The following is a 20,068-nucleotide window of genomic DNA, read 5'->3' as shown; positions in this document are numbered from 1 at the left end:
TCCTGTTATGTTGAATCTTTTTTATTTTAGAAAAACCAAGCCCACCAGAAAAGCTTGGAGTAACTGGTGTCACTAAAGACAGCATTTCTCTGTCATGGCTGAAACCAGAACATGATGGTGGAAGCAGAATTGTGAGCTACCTCATTGAAGCTCTTGAGAAAGGACAGCAAAAATGGGTTAAATGTGCAGTTGTAAAGACAACTCATCATGTTGTCCACGGTCTCAAAGAGAATGTTGACTATTTCTTCAGAGTGTCTGCAGAAAATCAAGCTGGTCTAAGTGATCCTAAAGAACTCCTGCTCCCTATTACAGTGAGAGAACAACTGGGTATGTCTGCTGACATTAAAACACATGATGAAATGTTTGCATACATTAAAAAAATATCCAATTTTAAAAACTCACATTTTTAATGTTTTGGAAATGTTTTGTTTTTCAGAATCTCCTGAGATTGATATGAAGGGCTTCCCACATAACACTGTGTACATTAGAGCGGGATCGAACCTAAAGGTTGAAATTCCAATTTCTGGAAAACCATTGCCAAAGATGACATTAGCCAGAGATGGTGTTCCATTGAAAGCAACCATGAGGTTTAATACAGAAACCACAGCAGAAAGTATCATCATTAACCTTAAAGAAAGTATGGCTGGTGATGCTGGTAGATATGACATCACTGCTGCCAACTCCAGTGGAACCACTAAATCATTCATTAACATTGTAGTGCTAGACAGACCAGGTCCTCCTGTTGGTCCTGTTGTTGTTAGTGATATCACTGAAGAAAGCGTAACTCTCAAATGGCAGCCACCGCATAATGATGGTGGAAGTCAAGTTACCAACTATATTGTACTGAAAAGAGAAACAAGTACTGCTGCTTGGTCTGAGGTGTCTGCAACAGTTGCTAGAAGCATTATTAAAGTCATGAAGCTAACAACAGGAGAAGAATACCAATTCCGTATCAAAGCTGAAAACCGCTTTGGAATCAGTGACCACACTGATTCACAATGTGTAACTGTTAAGCTCCCATACAGTAAGTCGTCAGTTTCTCACATAACATTTTGTTGTTGCTTTTAATTTTTTTGAAATGATATATTAACTGCTTCTTTTAATGTCTCTAGCAACACCTGGACAACCTTCCACACCATGGGTCACCAATGTCACCCGAGAGAGCATCACAGTTGGATGGCATGAACCAGTCACTAATGGAGGCAGTGCAGTCATTGGATACCATTTGGAAATGAAAGATAGGAACAGTATTTTATGGCAGAAGGCTAACAAGACCCTTATTCGCACAACTCACTTCAAAGTCACCACCATCAGCACTGGACTTATCTATGAATTCAGGGTTTATGCAGAAAATGCAGCTGGCATTGGAAAAGCAAGCCATCCTTCTGACCCAGTTCTTGCAATTGATGCTTGCGGTATGTACTTTGTAGGGGGGAAAATCACCATTTTCAGTAATGTTTTCACTTTCCTATACAGTAAGCCAACAGACAATGCTAGTACTGCTTTTAATTATTAATAGTATTGTTTTTTCTTACTGTAGAACCCCCAAGAAATGTTCGTATCACAGATATTTCCAAGACTTCTGTCAGTCTTTCTTGGACAAAACCATCCTATGATGGCGGTAGCAAGATCACTGGTTATATTGTCGAGAAACGTGATCTTCCAAATGGCAGATGGACAAAGGGCAGTTTCACCAATGTCATTGAGACTCAGTTTACTGTATCTGGACTAACGCAAAATTCTCAGTATGAATTCCGTGTCTGTTCTAAGAATGCTGTTGGTTCCATTAGCAATCCATCAGATGTTTTAGGTCCTATCATGTGTGTTGATACATATGGTAAGAGTTTTGCAATTACATAATAATATTTTGTGATACTTTAGGGCTTAAAGTCAGAATTGTTTCATATAACTAGTGCTTGAATCCTAGTCTTTAGAAAACAATTGTAAGAAGCTGAGTTTAAAAACTGGAGGACTAGCATAATGCTCTAAGCACTGGGTTTGCATTCTTTAGCCTCTCTGGACAAAGATTCAATCTGAACAGAGCTGATTGAACCCTTCATCTTCCCAATGTAGATAACTTGAGTTCTATACAGTTGACTGTGTTTGGGCCACTTGAACAAGACCTGAGAAATTGAGATTGTTTGTGCTGTGTGTGGACATTAAAGATTGTGACACTTTTCACAGGAGCAGAGGTTTGCCCCAGTGTCCTTGGCTAAAACGTCCATTCCCCCAAATGTTGTGCAGTGTTTGCTGCACCATTTGTCCTCCTACCTGCAGTCCTCCCCCAGAGATGTGGATGATTTTTAGTAGTGATGTAATTAATGTATTATTTAATTTGCAAAGAGTTTGAGAATTTTTTGGACTGAAATGTGACATATAGCTATGACCTATCTTTTTTTTCCTATCTGCATATCTAAAACCTATGACCATAGTATCTAGGCACTGCCAAGATTTGCATAGTGTATATTATACAATGCCTTATATTAATTACCACTATTATTATTGCTTAATAAAAATATTGGTATGGTTTTGAATCCTCTGAGTGGTTTCAAATCTTTATACCATTTTTATTTTTTTTTGTTCCTCTTTTAAGGTGCACCTGAAATTGATGTACAACCAGAATACACAGATGTGGTGAAATATAAAGCAGGTACTGCAGTTAAGCTGAAACTTGGCATCTCAGGAAAGCCTATACCTACAATTGAATGGTTCAAAAATGGCAAAGAGATACAAACCAGTGCACAAGTGTCTATTGAAAACACAACAGACTTTGCATCTATACTCATCAAAGATGCAATTCGTTTTAACAGCGGAAACTATGAATTAAAATTAAAGAATGCCATGGGTTCAGCATCAGCTCACATTAGAGTGCAAATACTTGGTATGTATTGAATTAGAATAATAGTATTATTGTATTAAACTAAAATGTAGTTTATATGTATGTAAGTATGTCTCATTTCTCCTGTCCTCAACAGACAAGCCAGGACCTCCAGGTGGGCCTATACAATTCAAGACAGTCACTGCAGAAAAGATTACCATAATGTGGGAACCTCCAGTAGATGATGGGGGTGCAACTGTAACACACTACATTGTTGAAAAACGTGAGACAAGTCGGGTAGTATGGTCTTCAATTTCTGAAAAACTAGAGGAATGTGTTATCACTACCACAAAACTCATCAAAGGAAATGAGTATGTGTTCCGTGTGCGAGGTGTGAACAAGTTTGGAGTTGGTGACCCACTGGAATCTGAACCAGTTATAGCTAAAAATGCATTTGGTGAGAAACATGTATATTAACTAATACAACTGAATAGTACTGAATGTTTTAGTTTTAATGGTATTGAACTACTGTCATTTTTTCTCTTTTTTTTTTTCTTTCAGTTACACCTGGACCACCTAGTGTACCAGAGGTCACTATGATAACCAAGCATTCAATGACAGTTGTCTGGAACAGGCCAACTGTAGATGGAGGTAGTGAAATAAGTGGATATTACCTTGAGAAACGTGACAAGAAGAGTCTAAATTGGTTCAAGGTTATTAAAGAAACTATCCGTGACACCAGACAGAAAGTAACAGGACTAACTGAAAACAGTGAATATCATTTCCGAGTTTGTGCTGTCAATGCAGCTGGACAAGGTCCATTCTCTGAAGTTTCTGACTTCTACAAAGCTGCAGATCCTATTGGTAAGAAATAACTTACACACACACACCTCATTGTTTAAGGGCCAAGAAAGTTATAATGGGAGGACTTTCATGGGATTGTCTGGGAATAACTGAGGATAAATGTTATGATTGAATTTTAATATCTTTTACAGACAAACCAGGGCCACCAGTTAAGCTAAAGGTTGTGGATACTACTAAGACATCTGTCACCCTGGGCTGGACTAAGCCTGCCTATGATGGAGGAAGTGCAATTACCAGCTATGCAGTGGAAAAGAGAGAAGGAGAACAAGAAGAATGGTCTGTAGTCAGTGCTAGAGGAGAAGTGAGAACAACTGAGTATGTTGTATCCCAACTTCAACCTGCAGTCAATTATTATTTCCGTGTGTCTGCTATAAATTGTGCTGGGCAAGGAGAGCCTATTGAAATGACAGAATATGTGCAAGCTAAAGATATACTTGGTATGTACCTTTAATTGATTTAATTATCATTTTTAGGGTTTTGGTATTTCAAATAATTTTATATTTTGTTTTCCAGATTATTCATATTTTATTATTATTTATTTCTGCAGAGGAGCCAGAGATTGACCTCGATGTTGCTCTCAGAACCTCCATTGTAGCTAAAGCAGGTGAAGATGTACAGATAATGATTCCATTCAAAGGGAGACCTCCTCCAACTGTCATATGGCGAAAAGGTGAAAAGAATCTTGGAATTGATGAAAGATGCAACATTCAGAACACAGAATCATCCACATTACTTACTATTCCTCAAGTTACTCGGAATGACACGGGAAAATACATGCTCACAATCGAGAATGGAGTTGGTGAACCAAAATCTTCATTTGTGAATGTTAAAGTACTTGATACACCATCAGCCTGCCAGAAAATGCAGCTTAAACATGTTTCTCGTGGCACTGTTACACTTATATGGGAGCCACCGCTCATTAATGGTGGTTCTGAAATAACAAATTATGTCATTGAAAAAAGAGATGCCACCAAAAGAGCCTGGTCTACTATTACAACAAAGTGTTCTCAGACAACATTTAAGGTAACTAACCTGTCAGAGAAGACTGCATTCTTCTTCCGAGTTCTTGCGGAAAATGAAAATGGATTGGGAGAACCTTGTGAGACTTCAGAACCAGTGAAACCTGCGGAAGTACCTGGACCTGTAAAGGATCTGGCCATGAAAGATTCTACAAAGACTTCTGTTACCTTACAGTGGAGCAAACCTGACTTCGATGGTGGTAGCATTATATCAGACTATGTTATTGAAAAGAAAATGATTGAAGAAAAAGAATGGTCACATGCAGGCATAAGTAAGACATGTGAATTTGAAGTTGAAAAACTTAAGGAGCTTTCTGTCATGGAATTCAGAGTATCTGCTAAAAACGAAAAAGGATTGAGCGATGCTGTTACTGTTGGACCCATTACAGTAAAAGACTTTGTAATAACACCTGAAGCTGACCTTTCTGATATCTTTGGAGGACAAATTACTGTAAGAATTGGCCATAATATGCACATTGAATTGCCATATAAAGGTAAACCCAGACCAACTATGAGCTGGCTCAAGGACAGCATCCCTCTTAAAGAAAGTGAACAAGTTCGCTTCAAGAAAACTGAAAACAAAATAAGTTTAAGTATCAAGAATGTGAAAAAAGAGAATGGTGGCAAATACACCTTAATTCTTGATAATTCAGTTTGCAGAAAGTCATTTACAATCACAGTCATAACTCTTGGTCCTCCATCAAAACCCAAAGGACCCATAAGGCTAGATGAAATCAAAGCAGACAGTGTTGTTATGTCATGGGAGGCTCCTGAAGACAATGGAGGAGGAGAAATCACCTGCTACAGCATTGAGAAGAGAGAAACTTCACAAACCAATTGGAAAATGGTGTGTTCTAGTGTTGCTAGGACAACTTTCAAAGTTCCTAACCTAGTTAAAGACACTGAATATCAGTTTAGAATTCATGCTGAAAACAGATATGGAATAAGCCCATCACTTGTCTCAACAGATGTTGTAGCAAAACATCAGTTTAGACCACCAGGCCCACCAGGCAAACCTATTGTGTACAATGTAACGGCTGATGGAATGACAATATCTTGGGATGCTCCAGTTTATGATGGAGGTTCTGAAATTACTGGATACCATGTTGAAAAGAAAGAAAGAAACAGCATCTTGTGGCAGAAAGTTAATGTTTCACCAATATCTGGTAAAGAATACAGAATTACTGGATTGATTGAGGGCCTGGATTACCAATTCCGTGCATATGCTGAAAATTCTGCTGGTGTAAGCCCAGTTAGCGAGCCAAGCAAATTTACCTTGGCTGTGTCTCCAGTAGGTGAGTAAACAAGCACTTCACTAAGAAAATGCATATATTGTAATATATTGTTAGCCATCATGAAAGTTTATAATAAAAATAATCCTGTATGCAATTATTTTCCTTTCAGACCCACCTGGTACTCCTGATTATATTGATATCACCAGGGAAACTGTCACCCTTAAATGGACTGCACCACTGCATGATGGAGGCAGTAAGATTGTGGCCTACAGCATCGAGAAACGGCAAGGAAGTGATGACCGCTGGCTCAGATGCAATTTTATTGATATCAGTGAATGCCAATATACAGTCACAGGACTTAGCCCAGGTGACCGATATGAGTTCAGAGTGATTGCAAGAAATGCTGTTGGAACAGTCAGCCCACCATCACAATCTTCAGGCTATATCATGACCAGAGATGAATGTGGTAAGCATTATTTATTAATATTTTAGTATGTTACACTTGCATTTTTATATGGTAGGTTCTAAATCCTAGCTGGCACCTTTTAGCTTATATTGGTATATGAGCTGCTGACTAGAGAGGGAGTGTATTCCACTCCTCCCAGGAGCAACAGGCTTTCCCCACCTCTCCCTCCCACTCCACGCAGAGGTAGAGCAGAGTTAGATGCAAGACCAGCATCCAGCAGGGATCCATAGGATTTAACCAGTTGCTACATTTGGGGCTACACAGGAGTTTTTCCTTCAGCATATCATGAAGAGGAGTTTGCCTTCCTCTGCTATTGAATGCATCTTGGAATTCACAGTGGGGTCCTGCTCTGTCTATGCTACTGTATTAACGTTTAGTTATGGTTTCGCTATTTTTCTTTCTTGCAACTTTGGCAGTAGAATATTGCAGAGACATTATGTTGTTTTAGCTATTGCTCCAAAACATTTTGACACATTTGAGAATGGGTGTAAACTGGGATTAGATCACATCACAAGGTGAGTTTGAGTAACCTGAGAGGTTTGGCTGAGCCACTGTGGATAGGGGTTTGCAATTCCCCTTCCCTTTTGAGTCAGGCAGGAGCTTCTAACAGCTGTGGTGCCTTACAGGTGTTCACAGTAATTAAGTCTGACTACAGGGACTAAAAGAAAAGGAGTACCCGTGGCACCTTAGAGACTAACAAATTTATTAGAGCATATTTGTTAGTCTCTAAGGTGCCACGGGTACTCCTTTTCTTTTTGCGAATACAGACTAACATGGCTGCTACTCTGAAACCTGTCATTATACAGGGACTAAAGATAACTTTAAAATAGAGCCAAAGGCCTTAATTTGAGGTTCTGTGGTTTACAAGTGGCAGCTGCAAAGATATGTCTGTCTTAGGTTAGGTAATGGTTTTGTTGCTATGCAGAATTTAGAAATGCAAATTGCTAAAATAGCTCAGCATGTTGCACCAACACATTTCAATTAATATTTTAACCTATGGTTTAATATGATGGCGAGTGGATTAACATAGAAAAAATAATTCTTAGGATATAAAATTACAGATAGGACATCTTACAATATAATATTGATCCCTACATTTTAAAAATTCTGAATTTTCTAATCAGAAGAGAGCGTCTATATATGCCTTTATTATTGTTTGTTTAGTAGGAATGAATACCTTGATAAATATGACTGAATGTATATACTTTATTTTATCTTTCTTCTTAGTTCCTCCAACAATTGAATTCGGTGCTGAGCACTTTGAAGGCCTTACTGTTAAGGCTGGAGAGAGCATTAGACTTAAGGTTCTTATCAAAGGCCGTCCAGTACCTCAAGTGACTTGGTTTAAGGATGGAAAGGAGATTGAAAAGAAGATGAATATTGAAATAACGAACGTTATTGGATATAGCACTATCTTTGTTAGAGATGCCATTCGGGACCATCGTGGTATATACACGGTAGAAGCCAAGAATGCATCAGGCACCAAAAAAGCAGATATTACAATCAGAGTACAAGGTACTTTGTAGATATTTTTAGTAAGCTATTCTTAAATATTTACATTGTAAGTGGCAGCACAAGTAAATTATAATTCTGATGCTTTATTATCACAGATACCCCAGGAAAAGTTGGTGGACCAATACGATTCACAAATGTTACTGGAGAGAAGATGACATTATGGTGGGAGCCCCCAGCTAATGATGGCTGTGCTGCCATTACCCACTATGTGATTGAAAAACGTGAAACCAGTAGGATTGCCTGGGCATTAGTTGAAGATAACTGTGAAGCCTCCAGTTACACGGCACTTAAATTAATAAAGGGCAATGAATACCAGTTCCGTGTCTCTGCAGTTAACAAGTTTGGTGTTGGCAGGCCACTAGAATCTGATCCAATTATAGCACAAATACCATACAGTAAGTTTCCTTTATGTCTTCAACAAATTACGCAATTACCAACTTTTGTTGCATGTTTTCTAAGCTGTTTTTCATTTTGCAGCTGTTCCTGATGCACCAGGTATGCCAGAGCCTACCCATGTAACGGGAGACAGTATCACACTCACATGGGCTAGGCCAAAATCCGATGGTGGAAATGAAATCAACCAGTATATCCTGGAAAGAAGAGAAAAAAAGAGTGTCCGCTGGGTCAAAGTATCCAGTAAGAGAGCTATTGCTGAGACAAGATACAGAGTAACTGGCCTGACTGAAGGCAATGAATATGAATTCCAAGTTATGGCTGAAAACGCTGCAGGAGTAGGACCTCCAAGTGCTGTCTCAAGGCTGATTAAATGTAGAGAGCCAGTAAACCCACCAAGTGCACCTACTGTTGTAAAAGTGACAGATACGTCAAAGACAAGTGTAAGCTTGGAATGGACCAAGCCAGTTTTTGACGGCGGCATGGAAATAATTGGCTACATCATTGAAATGTGCAAAGCTGACTTAGGAGAGTGGCATAAAGTCAATGCAGAGACTTGTATTGCTACCAAATATACTGTCACCGACTTAGAAGCAGGTGAACATTATAAATTCCGAGTGAGTGCTGTCAATGGTGCAGGCAAAGGAGAAAGCTGTGAAGTTCCTGCTACAATCCAAGCAACTGACAGACTGTCTTCACCTGAAATTGATATTGATGCAAACTTCAAGCAGACTCACATTGTCAGAGCAGGTGCAACTATTCGGCTGTTTATTGCCTTTTTAGGCAAACCTGTTCCTACTGCTACATGGTCTAAAGCAGACTCAGACCTTAACCTGCGTGCTGACATTCACATAACTGACTCATTCAGCACATTGACTGTGGAGAACTGCAATAGAAATGATGCTGGCAAATACGTCTTTACTGTAGAAAACATCAGTGGTAGCAAATCTATTACATTTACTGTCAAGGTACTGGACACTCCTGGCCCACCAGGTCCTATTACCTTTAAGGATGTGACCAGGGGTTCTATTACTTTAATGTGGGATGCTCCTGTTTTGGATGGAGGTGCCCGCATCCATCACTATATTGTGGAAAAGCGGGAAGCAAGCCGTCGTAGTTGGCAGGTAGTGAGTTCAAAATGTATTCGTCAAATCTTTAAGGTCACTGATCTTTCAGAAGGTGTGCCATTCTACTACCGTGTTTCAGCAGAAAATGAATATGGTGTAGGCGAACCCTGTGAATTAACAGATCCAGTTGTAGCCACCGAGGAGCCTGCTCCACCAAAGAGACTAGATATTATTGATACTACCAAATCTTCTGCAGTATTAGCTTGGCTGAAACCTGACCATGATGGTGGAAGCCGTGTCACTGGATATCTTCTTGAGATGAAACAAAAGGGATCTGACTATTGGGTTGAAGCTGGTCAAACTAAACAACTTACTTTCACAGTTGAAGGTCTTCTAGAGAACAATGAATATGAGTTCCGGGTCAGGGCAAGGAATGATGCAGGCTACAGTGAGCCAAGAGAAGCTTTCTCTTCTGTTATTATTAAAGAGCCACAGATTGAACCAACAGCAGATCTTAGTGGAATAACAAGACAACTTATAACTTGCAAAGCTGGAAGCACCTTTGCTATTGATATACCAATTAGTGGGCGACCAACTCCAAAAGTAACATGGAAACTTGAAGAAATGAGACTCAAGGAAACTGATAGAGTGACCATCAAGATAACAAAGGATAGAACTACATTGATTGTGAAGGACAGCATGAGAGGTGACTCTGGCAAATATTATTTGACACTTGAGAACACAGCCGGTGTGAAAACATTTGCTGTCACAGTGGTTGTCATCGGAAGACCAGGTGCAGTTACTGGCCCTATTGAAATATCATCCATTTCTGCTGAATCCTGTGTATTGTCATGGAAAGAACCTGAAGATGATGGTGGCACTGATATTACAAACTACATAGTTGAGAAACGGGAATCTGGTACAACAGCATGGCAGCTGATAAATTCCAGTGTCAAACGTACACAGATCAAAGTCACTCATCTCACTAAATACATGGAATATGCTTTCCGGGTCAGTTCAGAAAACAGATTTGGTGTCAGCAAGCCCGTGGAATCCACACCAATAGTTGCTGAGCATCCATTCGGTAAAAACAAACATACACACATACATATTTTAAAAAATTATTTTTTCTGGTTTATGTAATTAGTGGCAATATCTAACTTTTTTCTCTTGCTTTTTACAATCAGTCCCACCAAGTCCACCTACCAGGCCAGAGATCTATTCTGTGTCTGCCAATGCCATGGCCATTCGCTGGGAGGAACCATATCATGATGGTGGCAGCAAAATCACTGGATACTGGATTGAAAAGAAAGAGCGCAATACCATTCTTTGGGTGAAGGAAAACAACGTGCCATCCTTTGAATGTAACTACAAAGTCACAGCACTAGTGGAAGGTCTGGAATATCAATTCAGAGTTTATGCCCTAAATGCTGCTGGTGTGAGCAAAGCTAGTGAAGCTTCCAGACCAGTAGTGGCTCAAAACCCAGTTGGTAAGTGTATCTTTTAGAGTATATTTGTTCTTTACTATTTAAGCAACAACGGAATTAGATTTTTCATTTTACATTGTCCTCTTTCAGATCCACCAGGCAGACCAGAGGTAACAGATGTCACAAGGTCTACAGTGTCATTGAGTTGGTCTCCGCCACTTTATGATGGCAGCAGCAAAATTATTGGGTATATTATAGAACGCAAACCATATAACGAAGCTGGAGATGGACGCTGGCTGAAATGCAACTATACCATTGTCTCAGAAAATTGCTTTACTGTGACAGCTCTTAGTGAAGGAGAAGAATATGAATTCCGTATATTAGCCAAGAATGCAGCTGGTGTAATCAGCAGAGGATCTGAATCTACTGGTGCTGTCACTTGCAAAGATGAATATTGTAAGAAACATTTTCCTGGGTCATTTAAAATATTGTATAGCTTGCAGTTTTAATACTATAATATTAATGTTTTTATCTCCTTATGATAGCACCACCAAAGGCTGAGCTGGATGCCAGATTGCAAGGAGAAATTGTGACCATAAGGGCTGGATCTGATCTTGTTCTTGATGCAGCCATTGGTGGGAAACCAGAACCAAAGGTCTTCTGGTCCAAAGGTGACAAAGAATTGGACCTGTGTGAAAAGATCTCTCTGCAGTACACCAGCAAACGGGCCATTGCAGTTATCAAGTATTGTGACAGAAGTGATAGCGGAAAATACACACTAACAGTTAAAAATGCCAGTGGAACAAAGAAAGTTTCAGTCCTTGTCAAAGTGCTTGGTATGTATTTCATAGATAATGGTTTGCTGTGAACATTCATTAGATTTCACAATTATAGTTACAAAAAAAGAGAGAGAAGCTTTTCACTGATAATTACACCTTTGTTCACCCCTACTCAGATTCACCTGGTCCATGTGCAGGCAAAATCACTATTAGCAGAATAACTGAAGAGAAGTGCACTCTGGCATGGAATGTTCCACATGAAGATGGAGGTGCAGAAATCACCCACTACATTGTAGAAAGACGTGAAACCAGCAGGCTCAACTGGGTTATTATTGAGGCTGAATGCCAAACATTATCATGTGTGGTGATAAGACTTATTAAAAATAATGAATACATCTTCCGTGTGAGAGCTGTCAATAAGTATGGATCAGGAGTTCCGCTTGAAACAGAAGCCATTGTTGCTAGAAACTCTTTCAGTAAGTGCTTTCATCTTTTAGCTCCAGCATTTATGGAATTTTCTCATATTTGAAAAAAAATCTGATTTTTTTCATATTTTTGAACACCAACAGCTATTCCGTCACAACCCGGTGCACCTGAAGCAGTGGGTATTGGTAAGGAGCACATCATTATTCAGTGGCTGCAACCAGAATCAGATGGTGGCAGTGAGATTAGCAACTATCTTGTAGACAAACGTGAAAAGAGAAGTCTACGCTGGACACGAGTCAACAGAGATTACATTGTTTATGATACCAGACTGAAAGTTACAGGTCTAATGGAACATAGTGAATATCAGTTCCGTGTCACTGCAGTGAATGCTGCTGGGAACAGTGAACCGAGTGACGCTTCTCAATCTATCCTGTGCAAGGAGCCATCATGTAAGTAGTTAAATTCAAAATATATTTTAATACTTATTAAACATAATGCCTCATAATTAACCACAATGACATTCCAAATAAGGGATCCAAAAGAATATGTGAATTCATTATGATCAACAGCACTGCAATGAATTTAAAATAAGTGATTATAGTTAATTTCAGATAAATTTCTAATCACTAATTATTTAGAATATTTTTACTAAACAAGGTCTATTAAACTGTAAAATGTTCCCTGCAATAATATGAAATGTGTGTTCCTCTATTCCAAAGACACTCCTGCACCTCCTTCTGCTCCAAGAGTTGTGGATACTACTAGGCACAGCATAAGCTTGGCATGGACAAAACCCATGTATGATGGTGGTGCTGACCTCTTAGGCTATGTTCTTGAAATGAAAGAAGAAGGCACTGAACAGTGGTACAGACCACACACTACCACCACCTTAAGGAATGCTGAATTCACAGTGACTGCTCTTAAAACAAGCCAGAAATACCGTTTCAGAGTTGCTGCCACAAATGTGAATGGTATGAGTGAATTCAGTGAATCATCAGCTGAAATCGAACCTGTAGAAAGAATAGGTAATTTGAAAATCTACATTTTTTTATGGAGAGGTTATATTTTTCTTTAAAACTATTCAAAGATGAATTCATTCTGTATTTCTCCCCTCTCCCCTTCAGAAATACCAAACCTTGAACTTGCTGATGATCTAAAGAAGACTGTCAGTGTCAGAGCTGGTGGTTCTTTGCGCCTAATGGTGTCTGTATCTGGCAGACCACCTCCAGAAATTACATGGAGTAAAGAGGGTGTTGACCTTGCAAATCGGTCTATTATAGACACTACAGAGAGCTATACTCTGCTTATTGTGGATAAAGTTAATCGGTATGATGCTGGCAAATATGTGGTTGAGGCTGAAAATCAATCAGGCAAGAAATCAGCAACAGTCGTTGTTAAAGTATATGGTGAGTATTGTTACTATTACATATTGATATTGCACTGTACTTAAACATGGTGTTTTACAGACAGAAGGAAAAAGGTGTTTGTTGAAAGGAGTTTGCAATTTAAGTAGAACCCAGAAAATAATGATAAAAGACCATGGCGGGTGAGGTAGGGGAGGAGGGGGAAAGAAGAGATCAAAAGGAAATATGTTTCTAAAGGATGAGTTCATCTATGAAGTCCAAATCCTGATGTCTTTACTTAGCCAAAATTCAGTAATTACCCAAATAAGGAAAAGAGCAAATAGGAAATAATCCATTTTGATTTTGCATTTAGATACACCTGGCCCATCTGCCACAGTGAGAGTTAAAGAGGTGTCGAAAGATTCCGTGACAATTTCTTGGGATATTCCTACTATTGATGGTGGAGCACCAGTTAACAATTATATAATTGAGAAACGTGAGGCTACCATGAGAGCATACAAGACAGTAACTACCAAATGTAGCAAAACATTTTATAGACTTACAGGACTTATAGAAGGAGCTATGTACTATTTCAGAGTGCTGCCAGAAAATATTTATGGTATTGGTGAACCTTGTGAAACATCTGATGCAGTACTGGTGTCAGATGTTCCTATGATGCCTCAGAAACTGGAGGTAGTTGACATCACTAAATCAACTGTAACTCTTGCATGGGAGAAACCACAACATGATGGGGGCAGCAGACTGACTGGCTATGTTATTGAGGCCAGCAAAGCTGGAACAGAGAAGTGGATGAAGGTTGTGACACTGAAGCCTACAGTCTATGAGCACACAATCATCTCACTAAATGAAGGTGAACAGTATTTGTTCAGAGTCAGAGCCCAAAATCAGAAAGGTGTGTCGGAACCAAGGGAGATTGTCACAGCAGTAACTGTACAAGACCAAAAAGGTAGGTATAATAGTTAAAAGGACAGGTTGAGGATTACTCAAAATATGTGATATTTTATTTATAAAATGGATATTAAAAAGGTTTTGTTTTGTTTTTTTTAATAGTGTTACCCACAATTGATCTTGCTGGAATAACTCAAAAGACAGTTCATGTTTCAGCTGGCAGACCCATAGAGTTAGCTATTCCAATTGGTGGCCGACCACCTCCAGCTGTATCTTGGTTCTTCGCTGGTTCTAAGCTAAGAGAATCAGAACGCACCAAGATTGAAACTGAAGCCAAAGTAGCTAAATTAAGTGTGCGTGAGACCACAATACATGACACTGGGGAGTACACACTTGAACTGAAGAACACAACTGGAACTGCTGTTGAGACTATAAAAGTTATCATTCTTGGTAAGGATTTATTATTAAGATATGATTGTCCACAATCCTTCTTCCTTCATCATGAAATTTATCACAATGGCAACCTACCTTCTTTTTTAAAACAGTAACTTATGTCCTTTTTAATTTTTCCTAGACAAACCTGGACCACCTACTGGACCTATCAGAATTGATGATATTGATTCAACTTCTGTTACCATCTCTTGGGAACAACCTGAGCTGGATGGTGGAGCTGCACTGAGTGGTTATGTGGTGGAGCAGCGTGATGCACACCGTCCTGGATGGCTACCAGTTTCCGAATCTGTAACAAGGACAACCTTTAAGTTCACTAGGCTAATTGAAAGTTCTGAATATGTGTTCCGTGTGGCTGCTACAAACCGCTTTGGAATTGGATCATACCTTCAGTCTGACATTATAGAATGCAAGAGTAGAATCAGTAAGTCTACATTTTCTCCAATTCTCTACATTTAAAAATGGAGAACAGTTTACATGGGCCTATGTATTCATACAACAGGGCTAGATCCCCTAGAATAAATCCTATTATTTCCTTTGCCCAAATAACACGCTTTACTCTCATGTATACTAATCATGTTATACTTGTGGAGAAAAATGCCACATCTAAAACTAATATGTTGCCCTGTATATTCATAATATACATGCTCTGGATAGAGTATTGGACTATGACTCTGGAGACTAGGTTCTACTCCCAGGTGTATGCACTGGCCTGCTGGGTGAGCTTAGGGAAATCGCTTCACCTCTCAGCCTCAGCTTTCTCCTTTGTGAAGTGCTTTGTGATCTGGTGATGAAAAGCACTACAGGTGCTAGGTAGCATGTATTATGGATTAGTCCCCAGAAAGCTACATTTGTAAATGCATTCTCATATTTTCTTTCTTAATTCTGTGTCTTTTTGTTACAGGTCTTCCTGGTCCTCCTGACACTCTACAAGTGTCAGATGTCTCTCGCGAAGGCATGACACTTATCTGGCATCCACCAGAAGATGATGGTGGCTCACAGATCTCTGGTTATATTGTGGAACGCAAAGAAGTCAGAGCAGATAGATGGGTCCGTGTAAATAAAATTCCAGTGACTATGACACGTTATCGCTCCACTGGACTGATTGAAGGATTAGAATATGAACACCGTGTCACAGCTATCAATGCCAGAGGCACAGGCAAACCAAGCCGTCCTTCCAAACCTGCTGTTGCGATGGATCCAATTGGTAAATAATTGCCTGCATGGAGAAAAGAACATTTGAGGCAGAGGGGAATGTCACTGTTAAGACCTGCTGTTATGTTTAACAAACTAAATTTTTTCATCTGGATAGCTTAATGTACTGCAGCAGATATTTTAATTAAATTAATATACAAATAATATTTTAAAAATCTATTTTATTCATTAGTTTCCTGTGTAAACATCACTATTACTAAATACTTATTAAATGGTGCATGTTAACATTTTGTTTTGCCTTTTTCATATTCAAACTAAACATAGAGCTATCTTAAAATATATTTACCTGCTATCTGATCTTCTATTCCAGCTCCCCCAGGTAAACCTCAGAATCCAAGAGTTACTGATACGACAAGAACATCAGTGTCCCTGGCCTGGAGTCCACCGGAAGAGGAAGGAGGTTCTAAAGTCACTGGCTACTTGCTTGAAATGCAAAAGGTTGATCAGTTTGAATGGACCAAATGTAATACCACTCCAACCAAGATACATGAATACACCTTGACACATCTACCACAAGGCGCAGAGTATAGATTCCGTGTGATGGCTTGTAATGCTGGTGGGCCTGGAGAACCTGCTGATGTGCCAGGAACAATCAAAGTAACAGAAATGCTTGGTAAGATGATTTAGGTCTTAGTTCTTGCTGAAAATAGACATAAGCAATTGTTTTGCATAAAACAGACATAACAGAATATCTGTAAAATAGATGTAACATAACATGTTGGGTTTATTTTCAGAATATCCTGATTGTGAACTTGAAAAATACCAGGAAGGTCTGTTTGTGAGACAAGGTGGAGTTATCAGGCTTACAGTACCAATTAAGGGTAAACCCATACCGATATGCAAATGGACTAAAGAAGGCCATGACATCAGCAAGAGAGCAATGATAGCAACTTCTGAGACACACACTGAACTTGTGATCAAAGATGCAGAAAGAGAAGATTCTGGTACCTATGATTTGGCACTTGAAAACAAATGTGCAAAGAAGGCTGTTTATATACAGGTCAGAGTGATTGGCATTCCAAATCCACCTGAAGGGCCACTTGAGTATGATGACATACAGACTCGCTCAGTCAGAGTAAGCTGGAGACCTCCTACTGATGATGGTGGGGCAGATATTATTGGTTACATCATTGAGAGGCGAGAAGTACCTAAGACTGCCTGGTACACTGTTGACTCCAGAGTGAGGGGAACATCATTAGTCGTGAAAGGGCTCAAAGAAAATGTGGAGTATCACTTCCGTGTTTCTGCTGAAAACCAGTTTGGTATTAGCAAGTCCCTGAAATCTGAAGAACCAGTTGTACCAAAGACGCCTTTGAGTGAGTAGATTTTTGTACAATCAACTTCCTGTTTTAATTATCATCTCTTATGTTTGTAAAAGTACAATCACACACACACACACAAAAGAGCTTTAAAAATACATGGTTATTATGTTATTTTAACAGATCCTCCAGAGCCTCCAAACAATCCACCAGAAGTGCTTGACGTCACAAAGAGCTCTGTTAGCTTATTCTGGTCCAGACCTAAAGATGATGGTGGTTCTCGTGTCACTGGCTACTATGTTGAGCGTAAAGAGACATCTACAGAGAAATGGGTCAGGCATAACAAGACTCAAATCACAACTACAATGTTCACAGTCACAGGACTTGTTCCAGATGCTGAATATCAGTTCCGCATCATTGCCCAAAATGACATTGGTGAGAGTGAACCAAGCCCTGCTTCTGAACCAGTGGTGTGCAAAGATCCATTTGGTAAGAAAACTCTTTGAATTAGTTGACATTTTGGAGAGCAATTTAGTGAAGTTCTTAGAGAAGTGAAATTTAACTTTTGTACATACTCTGTAATTTATAGATAAACCAAGTCAACCTGGAGAAATTGAGATCACTTCTATATCTAAGGATAGCATTACTTTAGAATGGGAACGGCCTGAATGTGATGGTGGAAAAGATATCCTGGGATACTGGATTGAATATCGTCAGTCTGGAGAGAGTGCATGGAAAAAATGCAATAAAGAATGTATCAAAGACAGACAATTCACAGTGGGAGGTTTACTAGAGGCAACAGAATATGAATTCAGGGTTTTTGCAGAAAATGAGACTGGAGTCAGCAGACCTCGAAGAACAGCTATGACAGTAAAGACTAAATTAACATGTAAGTTTAAATGTACTATCCTAGTCACTATAATTTATGTGACAGATTAAATGGTATTTTATGTCCTGGTAAACTATGATGTTGTGCTCATGAACATTATATATTGACTATATGGTCTTAAAGAATAAGCCTGCAAGTTTAAATGTAAATTGGTGACAGGTATATGTGAAGGATGTGTATAGATAAAGTAATAGTGGAGGAACATTTAATAATTTTCTTACCTTTAACCTTTCAATGTTACAGCTGGAGAAGCACCAGGCATAAGACAAGCAATGAAGGATGTTACAACTAAACTAGGGGAAGCAGCTCAGTTGACATGCCAGATTGTTGGGAGACCTCTTCCTGACATTAAATGGTATCGTTTTGGCAAAGAACTGGTACAAAGCCGAAAATACAGAATGTCATCAGATGGACGCACCCATACACTGACTGTAATAACAGAAGAACAAGAAGATGAAGGTGTCTACACTTGCATGGCTACCAATGATGTTGGAGAGACTGAAACTAGTGGCAAGCTACTCCTGCAGGCTCCTCCTCAGTTCCACCCTGGCTTCCCACTGAAAGAGAAATATTATGCAGGTGTAGGTGGCACCCTTCGCCTCCATATTGTGTACATTGGTCGCCCTGTACCTGCTATCACTTGGTTCCATGACAAGAAACCTTTGAGAGACTCAGAAAATGTTACTATTGAGAACACAGAGCATTATACTCATCTTGTCATTAAGAATGTCCAGCATAAGACCCATGCTGGAAAGTATAAAGTGCAACTAAGCAACATATTTGGAACAGTTGACACTGTACTTAATGTAGAAATACAAGGTATTAAATCTATTTCCAATAATTCTTCTGAATAATATTCTCTAAAATATTTACTGGCAGATAACTAAAATACTATGTTTTCCTTTTATAGATAAACCAGATCAACCAACAGGGCCAATTGTTGTGGAAGCCCTACTGAAAAATTCTGTGGTAATCAGCTGGAAGCCACCTGAGGATGATGGAGGTGCTTTGATAACAAACTATGTGGTAGAGAAACGTGAAGCTAAGGAAGGCACAGAGTGGCAACTGGTATCTTCAAGCATTTCAAGCACGACGTGCAGAATTGTTAACCTAACTGAAAATGCAGGATATTATTTCCGTGTGTCTGCTCAGAATACATATGGCATTAGCAAAGCACTAGAGATTTCATCAGTTGTTGTTATCAAAAGTCCATTTGGTAAGTGTGCACCAAAATATGAGTTTACATATATCTGCAAATTACTAAGCTAACTTCATTTAACATTTTGAATCTTTTTATTCTTTACAGAAAAACCAGGGCAACCTAGTCAACCTGTAGTAACTGCAGTTACAAAGGACTCCTGTGTTGTGTCCTGGAAACCACCAGCTAGTGATGGAGGTGCAAAGATCAGAAATTACTACCTCGAGAAACGTGAAAAGAAACAAAACAAATGGATTGCAGTAACAACAGAAGAAATTCGTGAAACAGTCTATTCTGTGAAAAATCTTGTTGAAGGCCTTGAATATGAATTCCGTGTAAAATGTGAAAATCTAGGAGGTGAAAGTGAATGGAGTGAAGTATCACAACCAGTCATTCCAAAATCTGATGTACCAATTCAAGCACCACATTTCAAGGAAGAACTAAGAAACTTGAATGTGAAATTCAGAGCCACTGCCACATTTGTTTGCAAAGTCACCGGTCAACCTAAGCCTATTGTTAAATGGTTTAGACAGGGTAAAGAGATCTTGCCAGATGGTGAAAAGGTTAAGATACAAGAATTTAAAGGTGGATATCACCAGCTGGTCATTACAAATGCAACAGATGATGATGCCACTGTCTACCAAGTTAGAGCTACCAATCAGGGAGGATCTGTCTCTGGCACTGCCTCTTTGGATGTTGAAGGTGAATAAAGTGTTTCAATGCTTTAATCAAATTCTTATTTAACTTTCCAAAGTTTAGAATTCTCCTGCTGTGTTTTAGTTAAAATATTGTTTGT

General features: G+C 39.1%; 1 protein-coding gene across 1 annotated transcript in view; it reads left to right on the top strand.

Annotated features, from left to right (window-relative positions):
• TTN (titin) overlaps positions 1 to 20,068 on the top strand; it is a 311,927-nt gene that overhangs the window by 282,615 nt on the left and 9,244 nt on the right. Inside the window, exons 266-296 of the mRNA XM_043504858.1 lie at positions 31 to 327; positions 437 to 1,024; positions 1,113 to 1,415; positions 1,541 to 1,837; positions 2,594 to 2,881; positions 2,976 to 3,275; positions 3,380 to 3,682; positions 3,814 to 4,119; positions 4,230 to 5,996; positions 6,106 to 6,402; positions 7,630 to 7,917; positions 8,013 to 8,312; positions 8,395 to 10,461; positions 10,565 to 10,867; positions 10,955 to 11,260; positions 11,350 to 11,640; positions 11,760 to 12,059; positions 12,153 to 12,458; positions 12,729 to 13,034; positions 13,134 to 13,415; positions 13,726 to 14,319; positions 14,424 to 14,711; positions 14,836 to 15,135; positions 15,616 to 15,918; positions 16,237 to 16,539; positions 16,661 to 17,242; positions 17,369 to 17,674; positions 17,775 to 18,074; positions 18,318 to 18,893; positions 18,985 to 19,290; positions 19,381 to 19,974. Of these exons, the coding sequence (XP_043360793.1) occupies positions 31 to 327; positions 437 to 1,024; positions 1,113 to 1,415; positions 1,541 to 1,837; positions 2,594 to 2,881; positions 2,976 to 3,275; positions 3,380 to 3,682; positions 3,814 to 4,119; positions 4,230 to 5,996; positions 6,106 to 6,402; positions 7,630 to 7,917; positions 8,013 to 8,312; positions 8,395 to 10,461; positions 10,565 to 10,867; positions 10,955 to 11,260; positions 11,350 to 11,640; positions 11,760 to 12,059; positions 12,153 to 12,458; positions 12,729 to 13,034; positions 13,134 to 13,415; positions 13,726 to 14,319; positions 14,424 to 14,711; positions 14,836 to 15,135; positions 15,616 to 15,918; positions 16,237 to 16,539; positions 16,661 to 17,242; positions 17,369 to 17,674; positions 17,775 to 18,074; positions 18,318 to 18,893; positions 18,985 to 19,290; positions 19,381 to 19,974 (13,947 nt within the window). The remainder of the gene's footprint in view (positions 1 to 30; positions 328 to 436; positions 1,025 to 1,112; positions 1,416 to 1,540; positions 1,838 to 2,593; positions 2,882 to 2,975; positions 3,276 to 3,379; positions 3,683 to 3,813; positions 4,120 to 4,229; positions 5,997 to 6,105; positions 6,403 to 7,629; positions 7,918 to 8,012; positions 8,313 to 8,394; positions 10,462 to 10,564; positions 10,868 to 10,954; positions 11,261 to 11,349; positions 11,641 to 11,759; positions 12,060 to 12,152; positions 12,459 to 12,728; positions 13,035 to 13,133; positions 13,416 to 13,725; positions 14,320 to 14,423; positions 14,712 to 14,835; positions 15,136 to 15,615; positions 15,919 to 16,236; positions 16,540 to 16,660; positions 17,243 to 17,368; positions 17,675 to 17,774; positions 18,075 to 18,317; positions 18,894 to 18,984; positions 19,291 to 19,380; positions 19,975 to 20,068) is intronic.

Source organism: Dermochelys coriacea, chromosome 11 (assembly GCF_009764565.3).
Source record: "Dermochelys coriacea isolate rDerCor1 chromosome 11, rDerCor1.pri.v4, whole genome shotgun sequence".
NCBI classification, from domain to species: domain Eukaryota; kingdom Metazoa; phylum Chordata; order Testudines; family Dermochelyidae; genus Dermochelys; species Dermochelys coriacea.
This window is presented reverse-complemented; position numbering and strand designations above follow the sequence as displayed.